The following is a 15,068-nucleotide window of genomic DNA, read 5'->3' on the forward strand; positions in this document are numbered from 1 at the left end:
TTTTAAGAATACAAAATTTTTGTTGGTATATTATACCAATTAAATGGGCATATGTGAGAAGCATTTTCAGTGAGCATTTTTGTGTCTTTTTTGCTGTCAATGTTATTTTTTTAAGATTAACATATATGTGCTTAAGATTCATCTCCAATTAATTGTCCATATAAACTTTATGTCAACTTCTTTACATAAAGAAGTTATGTAAAGGCCGGGCGCAGTGGCTCATACCTGTAATCCTAGCACTCTGGGAGGCCAAGGCGGGAGGATCGCCTGAGCTCAGGAGTTCGAGACCAGCCTGAGTAAGAGCGAGACCCTGTCTCTACTAAAAATAGAAAGAAATTAATTGGCCAACTAAAAATATATAGAAAAAATTAGCCAGGCACAGTGATGCATGCCTGTAGTCCCAGCTATTTGAGAGGCTGAGGCAGGAGGATCTCTTGAGCCCAGGAGTTGGAGGTTGCTGTGAGCTAGGCTGACGCCACGGCACTCTAGCCTGGGCAACAGAGCAAGACTCTGTCTCAAAAAAAAAACAAAAACATAGAAGCTAGCAAGATAATTTAGGGAGAGGTTGATGGTCTCAATTAAGATAATTATTTTTCTAAGTTGTTAAGTGTACATAAAATATTTTTATTAAGCATATTTTTGATAACACCTCTTCTTTTTTCATCTGTTGTGAATATCTGAATCTTTGAAAAGAAGGTAGTAGTAGAAACAGAAAAAGAGGAGAAAAATGGAACTAGTGACAGGAGATAGCCCCAGGGCTGCAATAAATTGAGAGTTGTTATTAACCATCCATAGCCTTGAGTAAAGTTTGTAATAATGATGGCAATATTTGTAACAATTGAATAAGAAAAATTTAAATTGCTTTTATAAAAAGAATACATCCATTGGCATCAAGAAAGACAATGTCTCTTCTTAATTCCTTGGTACTAAGAAAAAGCCTGTTTTGGGTATTTCTTTGCTATTTATTGTCAGTCCTCTCTCCTCTTATTCTCTATCTTCCTAAAGTCATGGGAATAAAGAAGAATTCTCCTGCAGAGGAATACAACTTGCTGTGGATTGGTTTCTAGATAAAGGCCATAAAGATATTACTGTATTTGTGCCTGCATGGAGAAAGGAGCAATCCCGCCCTGACGCACCAATTACAGGTACTATCTAAAATAAGACATTTCTTCTCATCTAGAGGCAAAACTAACAAGATAGTTTGGGGAGGGGATGATGGTCTCAATTTAGATAATTATTTTTCTAAGTTGTTAAGTATATATAAACTTTTCTTTTCTTTTTTTTTTTCTTTTTCTTTCCTTTTTTTTTTTTTTTTTTTTTTTTTTGAGACAGAGACTTACTCTGTTTTCCGGGCTAGAGTGCCGTGGCATCAGCCTAGTTCACAGCAACCTCAAACTCTTGGGCTCAAGCGATCCTCCTGCCTCAGCCTCCCAGGTAGCTGGGACTACAGGCATGCAACACCATGCCCTGCCTATTAGGCATATTTTTGATAAAGTGATCCAAATATAACCATCATTGTTTTGTTGCACATGGCAGTTAAATGGAGAAAACTTCAATTCAGTAAAGGATAAAGCACAAAGCTTTATAAAGCACAAAGGATAAAGCACAAAGGAGTTCTTTTCTATTTGACTGTAGACTTCAGACTAAAGGGAGATGAATCCGGTTATGAATATGGACTGAATTTTTCAAGAGACTAAAGACATCATGGTAGACAATGGATCTCATTCTGCACCAGTGAAGTAATTGTGGGGCTTGCAAATCATGGGGTAAAATAAAGAGAGAGGAAAGTCCCATGTCAGTCAGAGCCAACTTATCCATGAGGCATAGTAGGTTCAGCTCTGATGGCTGATGATACTGTTAAAGTCCCATGGAAAGTCTTTATTTTCACATCAGAAGAAAAAATAAAATATAATAAAAGTGAATAGAAAGTGATATACCTAGCTTGATTATATTTGGCTTTATACCACTGTAGTTGTAGAATAAAATGTTTACTATTTCTTTATGGAGTAAGGGGGCCCGTGAAGGCAAAAGTGCTTAAGGTCCACAAAAGTCATGATGCGATCCAAGTGGAAGTAGGGTCATTACATTCACTTATAACAGTATCTGAAGTATGTGCTATTTACACCATTTGAGAGCATATAGGCTCCAATCCTCTGAGTATCAGCTCTTGCCTGATGTGCCTAATGAATGGCAGGCTGAGCTGTATGTGCAGCTATTTGCCATCTGCTGAATAGGCTCATGCCCAGCCAGCAAGCTTTCTCTCCCCAGGAATTAGGAGCGCAAAAGGAAAGGGGGTCAATACTTAGATGTTATAGTTTAATGTTTCACCTTAGTTCTGGCTTTTCTTCAAGCAGAAGCCCAAAATGTAAGTCCCTAGGAGTGATGGTATATTCTCTTCCTGACAGACACATCCTCAGCATACTGCCCTGGTTTTTTTGTTTTGTTTTGTTTGTTTGTTTGTGTGTGTGTGTGTTTTGAGACAGAGTCTCACTCTGCCATCCTGGCTAGAGTGCTGTGGCATCAGCCTAGTTCACAACAACCTCAGACTCCTGGGCTCAAGCGATCCTCTCGCCTCAGCCTCCCGAGTAGCTGGGACTACAGGCATGCACCACCATGCCCGGCTAATTTTTTCTATATATTTTTAGTTGGCCAATTCATTTCTTTCTATTTTTAGTAGAGACGGGGTCTTGCTCTTGCTCAGGCTGGTTTCAAACTCCTGACCTTGAGCAATCCTCCCGTCTAGGCCTCCCAGAGAGCTAGGATTACAGGCGTGAGCCAAAAAGCTGGTGCTTTGGCTAAATGGCAAAACAAGCATCAAAAATGCTAGTATATCAGTGTTACTTCTCACTCTTCATGGTAGTTTTTAAAACGTAGATGTCATTGAATCCAGTTCCTTCATTTCATTGAAAAAGAACCCGAAGTCCAAAGGTGAAGGTGACATGCCTAAGGTTAGAATCCAACCAGAAAGATAGCCCGCTTTCCCTCTAAGGGCAAATAATATATTGATCTAGTACCAACTTTTGTATTTGTAATATGTAGACAATGTTGTTAATTTCCAAAGATGTTTCTGCTTTGGTAGAATATAACCATATTTCAATTTCGACAGATCAAGATATTCTACGTAAACTGGAGAAGGAAAAGATTCTTGTCTTCACGCCATCCCGAAGAGTCCAGGGCAGGAGGGTTGTCTGCTATGATGATCGGTTCATAGTCAAACTGGCTTTTGATTCTGATGGCATCATTGTGTCCAATGATAACTACCGGGACCTTCAAGTCGAAAAGCCAGAATGGAAGAAGTTTATCGAGGAGCGGTTGCTGATGTATTCTTTTGTGAATGACAAGTGCGTTTCTTTCCAGTGGGCCTATAACCTAGTTATCAGTAGGAATAGATTTCATTTCATTTCAATAAACATTTACTGAACACTTACTGTGTACCATACATTACACTGGTTGCCATGGAGATAAAAGGCTGGATAAAAAATAGGATTCACCCTTATGGGATGCAAAGTGTAGTGAAGAAAAGAAAGAGACAACCAAAAGTGTTGTGATAAGTGCTACAGTTAAAGTTTTTTAAAATTGCTTTGTCTATATGAAGCAATAGGAAAAGGCCTCCCCAAGGAGATGATATTTGAGATGCAGTTTAGAGAGGAAAGGGGGCTGCTAGGCATGACTGGGTGAAGAAGAAATCATGAATAAAACTATGAAGGTGAGAAAGTGGGTAGCATGTTGGGGGAACCAGCAGTAATGCCAGTATGGCTGGCACATATAGTTCATGGAAGAATGATATACAGAGAAAATCATCCTTTCTGTATGTTCAAGTGGGAACCAAGGGAAGAAGTGGGAACTGGGAAGAACTGCCAGATTAGCAGAAGATAGACTTGAGGCAGGAAGGACCATCAGAACACTGTGACAACAGAACAAGCAAGAGGTAATGGAGGTCTGAACTCCTGGTAAAGGGTAGTGGGGACAGAAAGGAAGACGTTCACCCCTGGTTTGCTTGCTTTCAGATTTATGCCTCCAGATGATCCTTTAGGACGCCATGGCCCAAGCCTTGAAAATTTCTTAAGAAAGAGACCTGTTGTTCCTGAGCATAAGAAGCAGCCATGTCCTTATGGTGAGTACCCGTGTGTAGAACTGCGTTCTGTACTAAGGGAAACATAAAGGACTCTGAATACTTTTCTCTTCCAGGTTTCCCTTTCAATGGGAAATCCTTGCTTATCTACTTTCTATGAGTTAAAGTCTGTGTCTTCATGTGCACTCAGTTATGTATTTAAAGAAAAATCTTAGAAATTGCATGAGGAAAAGGTAACTAGAATTGAAGGGAAGATTAGTTGTCACTTGTGAAAATAATGTATGTGCTCTAGCTGCCTAAGTCTTAAGCAGTGTTGCTGGGAGCAGGGAAATGCAGAAACCTACATGGCTTATGGAAACAGAAAGGGCAATGCCAAACTGGGTTTGGCCCCAAGAACATGTCTCTCATGCAGGTGGCTCAAGCCTCTGTCAACTAATAATACCCCTTCCTTCTAATCTGTACCTTCCAATTTGCCTCCAAACTTCATGTTCATTCGCTTTTAAAAAAAATATAGCTTTCTAGAGTATTTTGGCAATCTTACCCAAGTCTCTCTGAGACAAAGTTTGTGAGCCTAACAGTGCAACATGGGCTGCTTGATCTGAGGCTACTTTGGATGTTTTCTTTTGTTTTTTCAGGTACTTTGGTTTTTGTCCTCAACATTTAAATCACAGAGTGCATTCATGTTCATTATCTCATTTAATCTTTACAATGACCCTATAATATAAGCATGATTATGAACCTTGTTTACAGAAGAGGAAAATGAGGCTCAGAAAATAAAGTAACTTACCAAGATCACATGGCTAGTAAGGGACATAGCTGGAATTGAAACTCAGGTCTGATTGGCCTCCAAACCTGTGCTCTTTGCACTGTACCATGCTGCCCTTCTGTTATTCTACACTGCCTCAGCATGCAGATTATGCCTAAGCAAAGTAATGCGTTACTGGAAAAATTAAGCCTAGTCAACTGCTCAGCTCTTAGTCTTTACTCTGCAATTTCCTCCCCCACTTTCCACTTCTTCCCTCTACCCTCAAAGTGTGTGATGCCTCCTTGGTGTTGTCCGTCTCTCATCTTTATGGACAGTTAATTTTCTGCCTTAACCCCAAAAAGTAAAACCCTTACCACAGTGACCAGATTGTTATGACAGTTTCTGGCACAGAGGGTTACACCACTACGAGAGAGTCTTACCCCAAGGCATTATTTTTCAGGCAAAAAATGCACCTACGGCCACAAGTGCAAATACTACCATCCGGAGCGGGCCAACCAACCCCAGCGTTCGGTGGCTGATGAGCTCCGCATCAGTGCCAAACTGTCCACAGTGAAAACCATGAGTGAAGGTACCCTGGCCAAGTGTGGCACAGGGATGTCTAGTGCCAAAGGTGAGATAACCTCAGAGGTCAAACGTGTGGCACCCAAGCGCCAATCAGATCCCAGCATCCGGTCCATGGCTATGGAGCCTGAGGAATGGCTGCCCATTGCCCGTAAGCCTGAGGCCAGCTCTGTCCCCTCGCTTGTGACTGCCCTAAGTGTCCCCACAATCCCACCTCCCAAAAGCCATGCAGTGGGTGCACTCAACACCCGTTCAGCCAGCAGCCCAGTGCCAGGATCCTCCCATTTCCCCCACCAGAAGTCCTCATTGGAGCACATGGCCAGCATGCAGTACCCTCCCATCCTGGTTACCAATAGCCACGGGACCCCTATTAGCTATGCTGAGCAATACCCAAAGTTTGAGTCCATGGGGGACCATGGCTACTATTCAATGTTAGGTGACTTCTCCAAACTAAACATCAACAGCATGCATAATCGAGAGTACTACATGGCTGAAGCAGACCGGGGGGTGTATGCCCGGAATCCCAACCTCTGTCCTGATAGCCGAATGAGCCATACCAGGAACGACAACTATTCCTCTTACAACAACTTGTACTTGGCTGTAGCTGATACCCATCCTGAAGGCAGTTTGAAGCTGCACCGCTCAGCATCTCAGAACCGTCTTCAGCCTTTTCCTCATGGTTACCATGAAGCCTTAACACGAGTACAGAGCTATGGCCCAGAGGATTCTAAGCAAGCCCCCCACAAGCAGTCAGTCCCCCACTTACTCCCCCAGCACCCAGCAACTGGAGCACGTTCCAACTGCCCTGGAGACTACCCCATGCCTCCCAATATACTTCCTGGGGCAACCCCTCAGCCAGGCCGTGCTCTGGTGATGACTCGGATGGATAGCATTTCTGACTCCCGCCTCTATGAAAGCAACCCCATGAGGCAAAGACGACCTCCTCTGTGCCGGGAACAGCATGCCAGCTGGGACCCACTTCCCTGTGCAACCGACTCCTATGGTTACCACTCCTATCCCTTGAGTAGCAGCCTCATGCAACCATGTTATGAGCCAGTCATGGTACGGAGCGTGCCTGAAAAGATGGAACAGCTTTGGAGGAATCCTTGGGTTGGGATGTGCAATGATTCCAGGGAGCATATGATCCCAGAGCACCAGTATCAGACCTACAAGAACCTCTGCAATATTTTCCCTTCTAACATCGTCCTTGCAGTGATGGAGAAGAATCCCCACACAGCAGATGCCCAGCAGCTGGCAGCCTTGATTGTTGCTAAGCTTAGGGCTGCACGTTGACATGACATAGGACTTATTCCTCTATAAAAATATGAATATTGGTACTAATAATACACTAATACTATCATTATAGTAACTAAGAATTTGTGTTGCGCTTTACAAGTTACAGAGTGTTTACATCATTTAAGCGCATAACAACCCTGTGAGGCAGGTCTTACTAACATCCTATTTTATAGAGAAGGAAGCTGAAACTCAGTGAGATTAAGTGACTTGCCAAGGTCACACTCACTGCTAGCAAATGACCAAGTCAAGACACAAACCCAAGTCCTCTGACTCCAAGTCCCATGCCCTTTTGCACTGCATCATGCAGGTAATGGAGGACAAAACCTAGGGGGAGAGGTGTAAATGCAAGAAACCCCAAGGGATTCTATTACCAGCGTTTTCTTAGTCACACATTCTGTATCACAAAGTATGGATGATGTATCCAATTTAGAGAGCAAAAGCATCAGGATCACATAGTATATTGAATTAACTTTTTAGGTTTTTTAAATAGAAATATTTAAAGTTATTTAAAAGTAAATGCATACGTTATTGCATGAGTATCTGATCAATTCTTTATTAACCACGCTATAGGGTCACATTGAAGCTTCTAGAGCTATATTTCAGACCTATTATTAGCAATTATATTGCATGTATGAATGTATATATTTGGTTTGAGATGTGTGTATCTCTGTATAACCTTTTATATAGTGAGAAGGTAGGCTCTACACAGTCCTTAGTCTACAGCTGTATAGATCATTAATCTGACTTGATGACTTTGTCATATTTCAGTTTCAACTAGTTTTGAGGGTGAAATTACATGCCAATATTTGCTTTCTTAGGCACCAGAGCAAACCAGCTCTATTTCCTTTGAACTTTTACTTGCCAACATTTATTAACAGTTCTTAGCTTCCAAGTCTCTTCATCTCAGCAAATTACAGATGAGGTTACAGCCTTCTTCTGCAGAGGAGCTGATGGTTAAGCTCAAATTCCCAGCATAGTACATGTGTGCTACACAAGCTCAGAAGAGTTTGACCAGGACCAAGGGTCTTACTATCACATTCTACTCCCCTTAAGCCAGAAGAGAAATGACAAAACCCATGTGGCATTAAATGGTGAATACAAAAGCTTCTGTCAAGGAGGGACTATTGGATGCTCTTTGGACTTCTGACCTATGCAGTATTCAACATCACAGGATGAAATGTAATGGAGGACAGTGCATAGCCATGTAATCCACTTTCTCCTGCTGTCCACCCTTTGGGCAATAAGGTCAATCATTGGTGGAGCAGAATTCCTTTAGGACACAAAACCAGGGGACTTTCTAGGTGGAAAAAAAGGCAGCTTCCAAAAGGGGATGCTGCATCTCTGCTAATAGCTGGCTCAGTTATGCACTTCATATCCATTCAAAGAGGATGCACCTGCTGTTAGATAATTCTTAGATGCATTACTAAAGAAGGCAGGACTTTTGGGTTGGGCAGCAACTTTTGCGCAACTTGTATCTTGCTCAGGGTGGGAACCTTTGTAGCTAAATGCCTCTAGAAGAGGTGTTTGTTGTTGTTTTTTTTAAGCTGCACAAATGAATCCCCTTTTTTGAATCCATTGTATATTTCAACATTTTGAACCATGACCAGCTCACTATTTCTTGAGCTGGAACTTGCTAACTTCTATGGTCGTTTTTTTCATGAAAGTTGAGAAGGCCTGGCCTTGGCCTTTTGTTTTCTTCATGAGAAGGTGTGACACTGCCTATAAATGTTTCTTACTGTGAAACACTCCGAATGTGAGGCTGTAGTCAGGGTTGTTTCTGGTGGTTTGATAAAGGCTTGCATGCTGCTTTCTGTCTCTGTCCAAGTTGATTAATACTGTATCTCAACCAATGTTTCTCTTCAGTTAACCACAGCTTCATATTCATCTCCTACCCTCTAATCTTCCCATCCCCATGCATACTGATAAAATATAAAAGTATCTTCTATCAAGTAGTTCCAGAGAGTGACAGTTGCCACTGCAGTGCTTGTTATTTCACACCAACACCATTTCACACCTTCAACTTGTAGAACTTTCTAAATCTCCCCCATGTCTAAATCAGGGTATTTGACAATCTCAGATGACTCTAATGCCTTTGTGCCAGTTACTTCATCTTCATACCGAAATCATCGATGGCACTGTAGTATCCACTATCTGTACAATTTACAGGGAAGCACAAGATTAATCTTGTCAGCTGCAATTCATCTTGAACATGTTCATATTTAGAACTCAAAAAATTTGCAAGCTCTTCCCAATACAGGAAATATTTTTAAGGCACCATATGTATTTATTTCCTAAAAACAATTGTCATTCTCCTCTCATGAAATGTGTATGAACCAAAGCGGCTAGGAGCAATGCCTCAAATAACCAGAAATGACCTTTTGTTGATACAAATTGTATCTCTTTTTTCCTGATTGTATAGAAACAAATGTACAAAACTCATCTTAAACTAGGTTTGGTACTGAATTTTCACCATATTTGTGGCACTGTGTGTCACAGGAAGTAGCCCAGGGGTTGTGAGGGAGCTTTTATTTCCAAAGGGCAGTAGTTTATAGACAAAGACAATTTTTCAAGGTGTTTTTATTACTAGGTGCACATTTATTGTGTGTACAATTGCAAACATTATATTGCATAAGTTCTTTTTAGCCTATTAAATTTAATATGTCCTTGCAAAATGGATTTTGTGTAAAAAATGTGTTAATGAATCATCTGCAAGAATCTATAAATGGAGCTGTACAACTATGGATGCATAAATCCAGCTTGGTTTTTTTTCTTTATATTGAGGTCTACGCACTTCTTGATTTTTCCATTTTGTCTGTAATTATAAAACAGCAAATAACAAAGAAGCATCGGGACCCCCTCAGCTCCCTTGATAATAAAATGAAGCTTCCTTCACGGGGCTAGACGTATGTCCTTCAGGATACTTACTTACCTCCAAGCACTCAGCAGGGGTTACTGCATAGTGTTTTGTGTGGTTTTTGAGAAGCAGTATATTTTGCAAGAGGTGCTTTATAATTTTAATTCTTTCACTGATTTTCTGACCTCATAGCAAGTCCGTGCCTGTTCAGGCCTTAGATTGTACATTTTGAAATTTTTTGTGTGTGTGATTTAGTTGTTGTTTTCATTGCAACCTAAAGGAGAAGTGTAACTCTGGAGTGTCATGGTCAATCCAGATCACTCTTTCTGTAAGACAGCTCAAAGGAATAGGAGCCTTTTCAAAGTTAACATTGAGCCACTGCACTCTCTCTTAAGGTGCCCAGGTATGGAAGGGAGAATGGCAGATGCCTTATGGAAATGGTCTACAAAACTTTTCTTCTTTTAAGTAATGAAACACATAGCATGATTTTCTCTCTCTTTCTCTCTCTCTGCTAGTTTCCAGAAGAATACTTGTCTAAAATTCATTTTCTATTTTGGAATAAATTATCTTTATGCAGTAATCCAAACATTGATATCCACTAACCTTTGGCACCGAGTTTTCTTCTAACATAGAAGAGTTCACTTTGAGAGGTGCTCAGTTACCATTCTATCTATGCTGTAAGTATGGGACTTTGAAGAAACACCCTCTTTGAGGGCCAATTTCAATATACTTGGTTCTACTCTGTGAACCAAGTCTGGATCTGCACAGGGAAAGTAATGCTGAGCTGTCCAAAGAGCCCTGCTCAGGTCTCCTCCTAACCCTTCCGTACCTTCCCCTAGTTTGCTTTTCCTCGGGTCTGATACTGAGGAGTACATAGTCTTCAACAGAAACCGCACTATGGTTAGTTCTCATTGGAAACCAAACCAGTGTATTTCTGGAACCTGCTTGTCTAAAGTAGTCAATGCCTTTGTAAAGACTCAGTGTATTCAACATCTATTGTATCATAGCTAGCTATACATAGGCAGATTTGACTATTTTTAGTCCTGGTTTGTGTATCATTGAGCTATAGTAGTTTGCTTTATCCATTTGTGGGATTAAACAATACTGTTTAATGGTTGTAAACTTTTATAAAATCTCTTTGGGTTTTTTATTTGACCCAAACATAATGTAAGTCTCAATGACAAAATACACAAAGCCAACCAGAGGTGAGTGAAAATATAGCCCTTTCCCAGTTTTGTCTACTCCTATAATGCATGTGCAATGCTTTGTAATTGGTTCTGACTAGCATGAATATGCTATGACTACTTCATGTGGTTTTAATTTGTTTCACCTATAATTGTGATGGAAAATGCTGTATCACTGACAATAATGAACTGTAACCACACTTATTTACTGCATAAACTATCTACTAACCACTCATGGCTCTGTTTCTTTAAGAACATCAATGACAAAAGCCATACCACAAATACATATACTCCAGTTTGCTCCTAAAATATTACATTTCTGTCCTAGCAACTTGCATCTTGAGATAAGCTATAAGGGCAGGGATCCCACCCATATGAGTTCATCTTAATTTTACTATATTAAGTATATGCTCTCTAATTTTTGAAGACTAACACAACTCCAAGTGTTAGTCAAACAGGTATTTCCCACAGGGCAGGGCAGGGCTGAGCCTCCAATGGTAGGTCAGAACGTGATGGCAGGCTCAAGACCCAAACTTAATTTCTGTACACAACCTGTAATTTCTCCTCTGAATAGCTTCAGGGTCACAGAGACATCATCTGCTAAGCCTTAGTCAGAATATAAGAGCCATAAAAGACCTAGCACCCTACACTTCACACTCAAATAGTGCTTAGCTACATCAACCCCTTCAGGTTCTAGTGTGGGAGCTCAGGCTCCAAAGAGCGCTAAAGAGATTTGACCAAGACCAATGAGCCCATTATCACAGTGGTATCTTCCCTCAAGCCTCTCTGGAGCCTCCTACCCAATGTCCACAGCACTCCAGGCCAGTCTCATTCTAAAGCAGGGGTCCTCAAACTACAGCCGGCGAGCCACATTCGGCCCCCTGAGGACATTTATCCAGCCTGCCAGGTGTTTTTGCCGCCACTGCCTGTCCTGCTTAGCAGCTGACTCGTCCTGGGACCACAGTGCACATGTGTGGAATGTGCGCCGCACTCTCCAACAGCCCTCCAACGGTCTCAGGGACAGTGAACTGGCCCCCTGTTTAAAAAGTTTGAGGACCCCTGCTCTAAAGGGAGGAGTGGAGTCTTTGGAAGGGGCTATTCTTAAATCTGATATCTCTTTTTAAAATCATCCTCCATGGGACCAAGAGTGCTCATCTCTCCCCACCCTTTTCCTCATGTCTTTTTTTACTCTTGCTGCCTCCTCTCACGTTCCTTAGGCATACATGTATCAAGTTCTTACTGGGTACCAAACAGAGTCGAGGCCTATATTGGGCTAGGCAGACATAAGAGAAAGAAACAGTTCTTGTCTTGGGGAATTTGCACTCTGGTGGGTGAATGAAACACACTCAAGAGAACAGATTAAGATATTAAGACTTCCTAGGCCAGGTGTGGTGGCTCACACACCTATAACCCTAGCACTCTGGGAGGCCAAGACAAGTGGATCATTTAAGCTCAGGAGTTCGGGACCAGCCTGAGCAAGACCAAGATGCCGTCTCTACTAAAAATAGAAAGAAATTAACTGGCCAACTAAAAATATATATAGAAAAAATTAGCCGGGCATGGTGGCGCACGCCTGTAGTCCCAGCTACTCGGGAGGCTAAGGCAGGAGGATCACCTGAGCCCAGGAGTTTGAGGTTGCTGTGAGCTAGGCTGACGCCACAGCACTCTAGCCTGGGCAACAGAGCAACTCTGTCTCAAAAGAAACAAAACAAAACAAAACTTACTTGGAGGGCAGTGGCAGCATGAGGGTAAGGAGAATGGTAAGAACAATTAGAATTCCATGAAGAGGCAATACTTCTGCCCTAGTCACAGGTGGGAAATCAACTATTCTAGCCATATCCCTCTCCAACTGACTTCTCTCTAGCCTCTTGGCCTACCAAACCCTTCATATCACCATGTTTAAATTATCCTGGACCTTGCACTGGTACCTTCAACCATGCTCTTTCTCAACCTTTTCAGACTTTGACATTCTTCTTCTCCTTGTTCTGACCAGTAAAGTCTTGCCTTTGAAGACACAGTGCCAATGTCACCTCCTCTATCAATCTGTCCCATCTCCTGGTCCAGCCACTAGTCCCTCCCCCAGCAGACATTGCAGGAATATTGAAAAATACTTGTCACTTTCTTATAATTATGTTGACACAGTCTCCACACCACATAACAAGGCGTTCCTGCAGGAACCATGTTCTTTTTTTTTTTTTTTGACACAGTCTCGCTTTGTTGCCCAGGCTAGAGTGAGTACTGTGGCGTCAGCCTAGCTCACAGCAACCTCAAACTCCTGGGCTCAAGCGATCCTGCTGCCTCAGCCTCCCGAGTAGCTGGGACTACAGGCATGCGCCACCATGCCCGGCTCATTTGTTTTTCTATATATATTAGTTGGCCAATTAATTTCTATTTATAGTAGAGACGGGGTCTCAGTCTTCCTCAGGCTGGTTTCAAACTCCTGACCTCAAGCAATCTGCCTGCCTCAGCCTCCCAGAGTGCTAGGATTACAGGCGTGAGCCACCACACCCAGCCTGGGAACCATGTTCTTCATCACTGATGAATTATTCCTATCAGAGAGACGAGTCTCTCAATTACTGTTGTTGAATAATAATATAATCTATGCTCCATTCCCTTGACCCCTATCCCTGTTTCCCAGTTGAATGTGTATAGTTCGAAGACTTTTTCTAATCAGTCTCTGATATTTTTTGTCTTTTGAGACAGGGTCTCACCCTGTTGCCCAGGCTAGAGTGCTGTCGCGTCAGCCTAGCTCGCAGCAACCTCCAACTCCTGAGCTCAAGCAATCCTTCTGCCTCAGCCTCCTGAGTAGCTTGGGACTACAGGCATGCGCCACCATGCCCGGCTAATTTTTTCTATGTATTTTTAGCTGTCCAAGTAATTTCTTTCTATTTTTAGTAGACACGGGGGTCTCACTCTTGCTCAGGCTGGTCTCAAACTCCTGAGCTCAAACAATCTGCCTGCCTCGGCTTCCCAGAATGCTAGCATTACAGGCGTGAGCCATTGCGCCCAGCCTATTATCCTACTTCTACAGATGAAGAGAACATGGCTTGATTTACCCAAGGTTGCTCCTGTTAAGTGGTGGAGCTCACCTGTAATCCAGGTCTTTGGACAACTTTTTCCTCTTATACCAGCACATCTCAAACTTCAGTGCACATCAGCATCACCTGAAAGGCTTGTTAAGCCATAGATTGATTGCTGCACACCCTCAACCTTTATGATTCAGGTCAGGAGTGAGATCCAATAATTTGCATTTCTAACAAGTACCCAGGTGACGCTGTTAGGAGAAAACACCGATCTATACCAACCTATTAACTTATTCTGTGGCCCTGGGCAAATCACTTCCTTTTTGTCTGCCTCAACTTCTCAATGCATATAATGAGGCAGCTAGACTAGAACTGCAACTTCCAAACCTTAGTTTTTTAAGCAGCAAAACCAATCTTTCAAAAGAAATCTTACAGATGATTCCAATACATACACAATGGATAGTCAGGGCTGCTCTGGCGCAGAGGTGGAGGAAAATGAGCTTGCAGTACCCATCTCTCTACTTGGAGCACATGCTGGTACACCTCCCAGAGCACACTTGCAAATCCCTTCAACAGATGTGACCTAGATGCTCTTTGAGGGATCTTCCCAACTGACCTTCCAGGATGCTGAAAGACTTTTAGCATTTGCCATTGTGAGGGGAGACGGAGACAGAAAAGTTGAAGGGAAACTGACTGCATTAACCAATGCATAAGACTGGTCCATGCCATGGGCTCACGGGAAAGATCTTAACCTTGTTGGGCTAATGGAACCCCTTTGACAATCTAATAAAAGCTGTGGGCAAGCTCCCTAGAAAAATAATGATATATACATACACATAACAATATTTAGTATATCCTTTCAGGTGTTGACACCCTATGGGTCCTAACTCCTTTAAAACCTTGATTGGGCCCTGACATACATAACATTTCCAACAAATTACTTCCTTTCATTTCTTGGTACAGACACTTACAGAAATCCCTTAAGGTAACTTGCAAAGGCATCATCAGGTCATCACTTGGTGATTGTCCTTCCTCACTGGACTGAAGGATGGCTGGGGCGGGGGCGGGGGCGAGACATGATTTATTCATTCTTGTATCTTGGCAGCTCAGGGGAGGCACTCTAAGGTGAGGTGAGATTGGGTGACCATAGAGAAGGGGCTCTGGGTCAGTCCCTAAGACATTTCTCTTGCTCTAGTGCCCACCACAGAGAAGTCCATTCTACTTTTCCTAGGCCAAGAGTGGAGAATTGACAAAAAGAAGCCTGTCTCTGGCTTTCAACTGATGTTTGGTGTCCAATGAGGACAGGTGGGAA

General features: G+C 42.3%; 1 protein-coding gene across 1 annotated transcript in view; it reads left to right on the plus strand.

Moving 5' to 3' along the window:
- Positions 1–11,097, plus strand: part of ZC3H12B (zinc finger CCCH-type containing 12B) — a 378,671-nt gene extending 367,574 nt beyond the window's left edge. Inside the window, exons 6-9 of the mRNA XM_012738801.2 lie at positions 1,006–1,145; positions 3,107–3,341; positions 4,008–4,114; positions 5,278–11,097. Of these exons, the coding sequence (XP_012594255.1) occupies positions 1,006–1,145; positions 3,107–3,341; positions 4,008–4,114; positions 5,278–6,692 (1,897 nt within the window). The 3' untranslated portion in view covers positions 6,693–11,097. The remainder of the gene's footprint in view (positions 1–1,005; positions 1,146–3,106; positions 3,342–4,007; positions 4,115–5,277) is intronic.
- Positions 11,098–15,068: the final 3,971 nt, after the last annotated feature.

Source organism: Microcebus murinus, chromosome X, assembly GCF_040939455.1.
Source record: "Microcebus murinus isolate Inina chromosome X, M.murinus_Inina_mat1.0, whole genome shotgun sequence".
Classification (NCBI taxonomy): Eukaryota; Metazoa; Chordata; class Mammalia; order Primates; family Cheirogaleidae; genus Microcebus; species Microcebus murinus.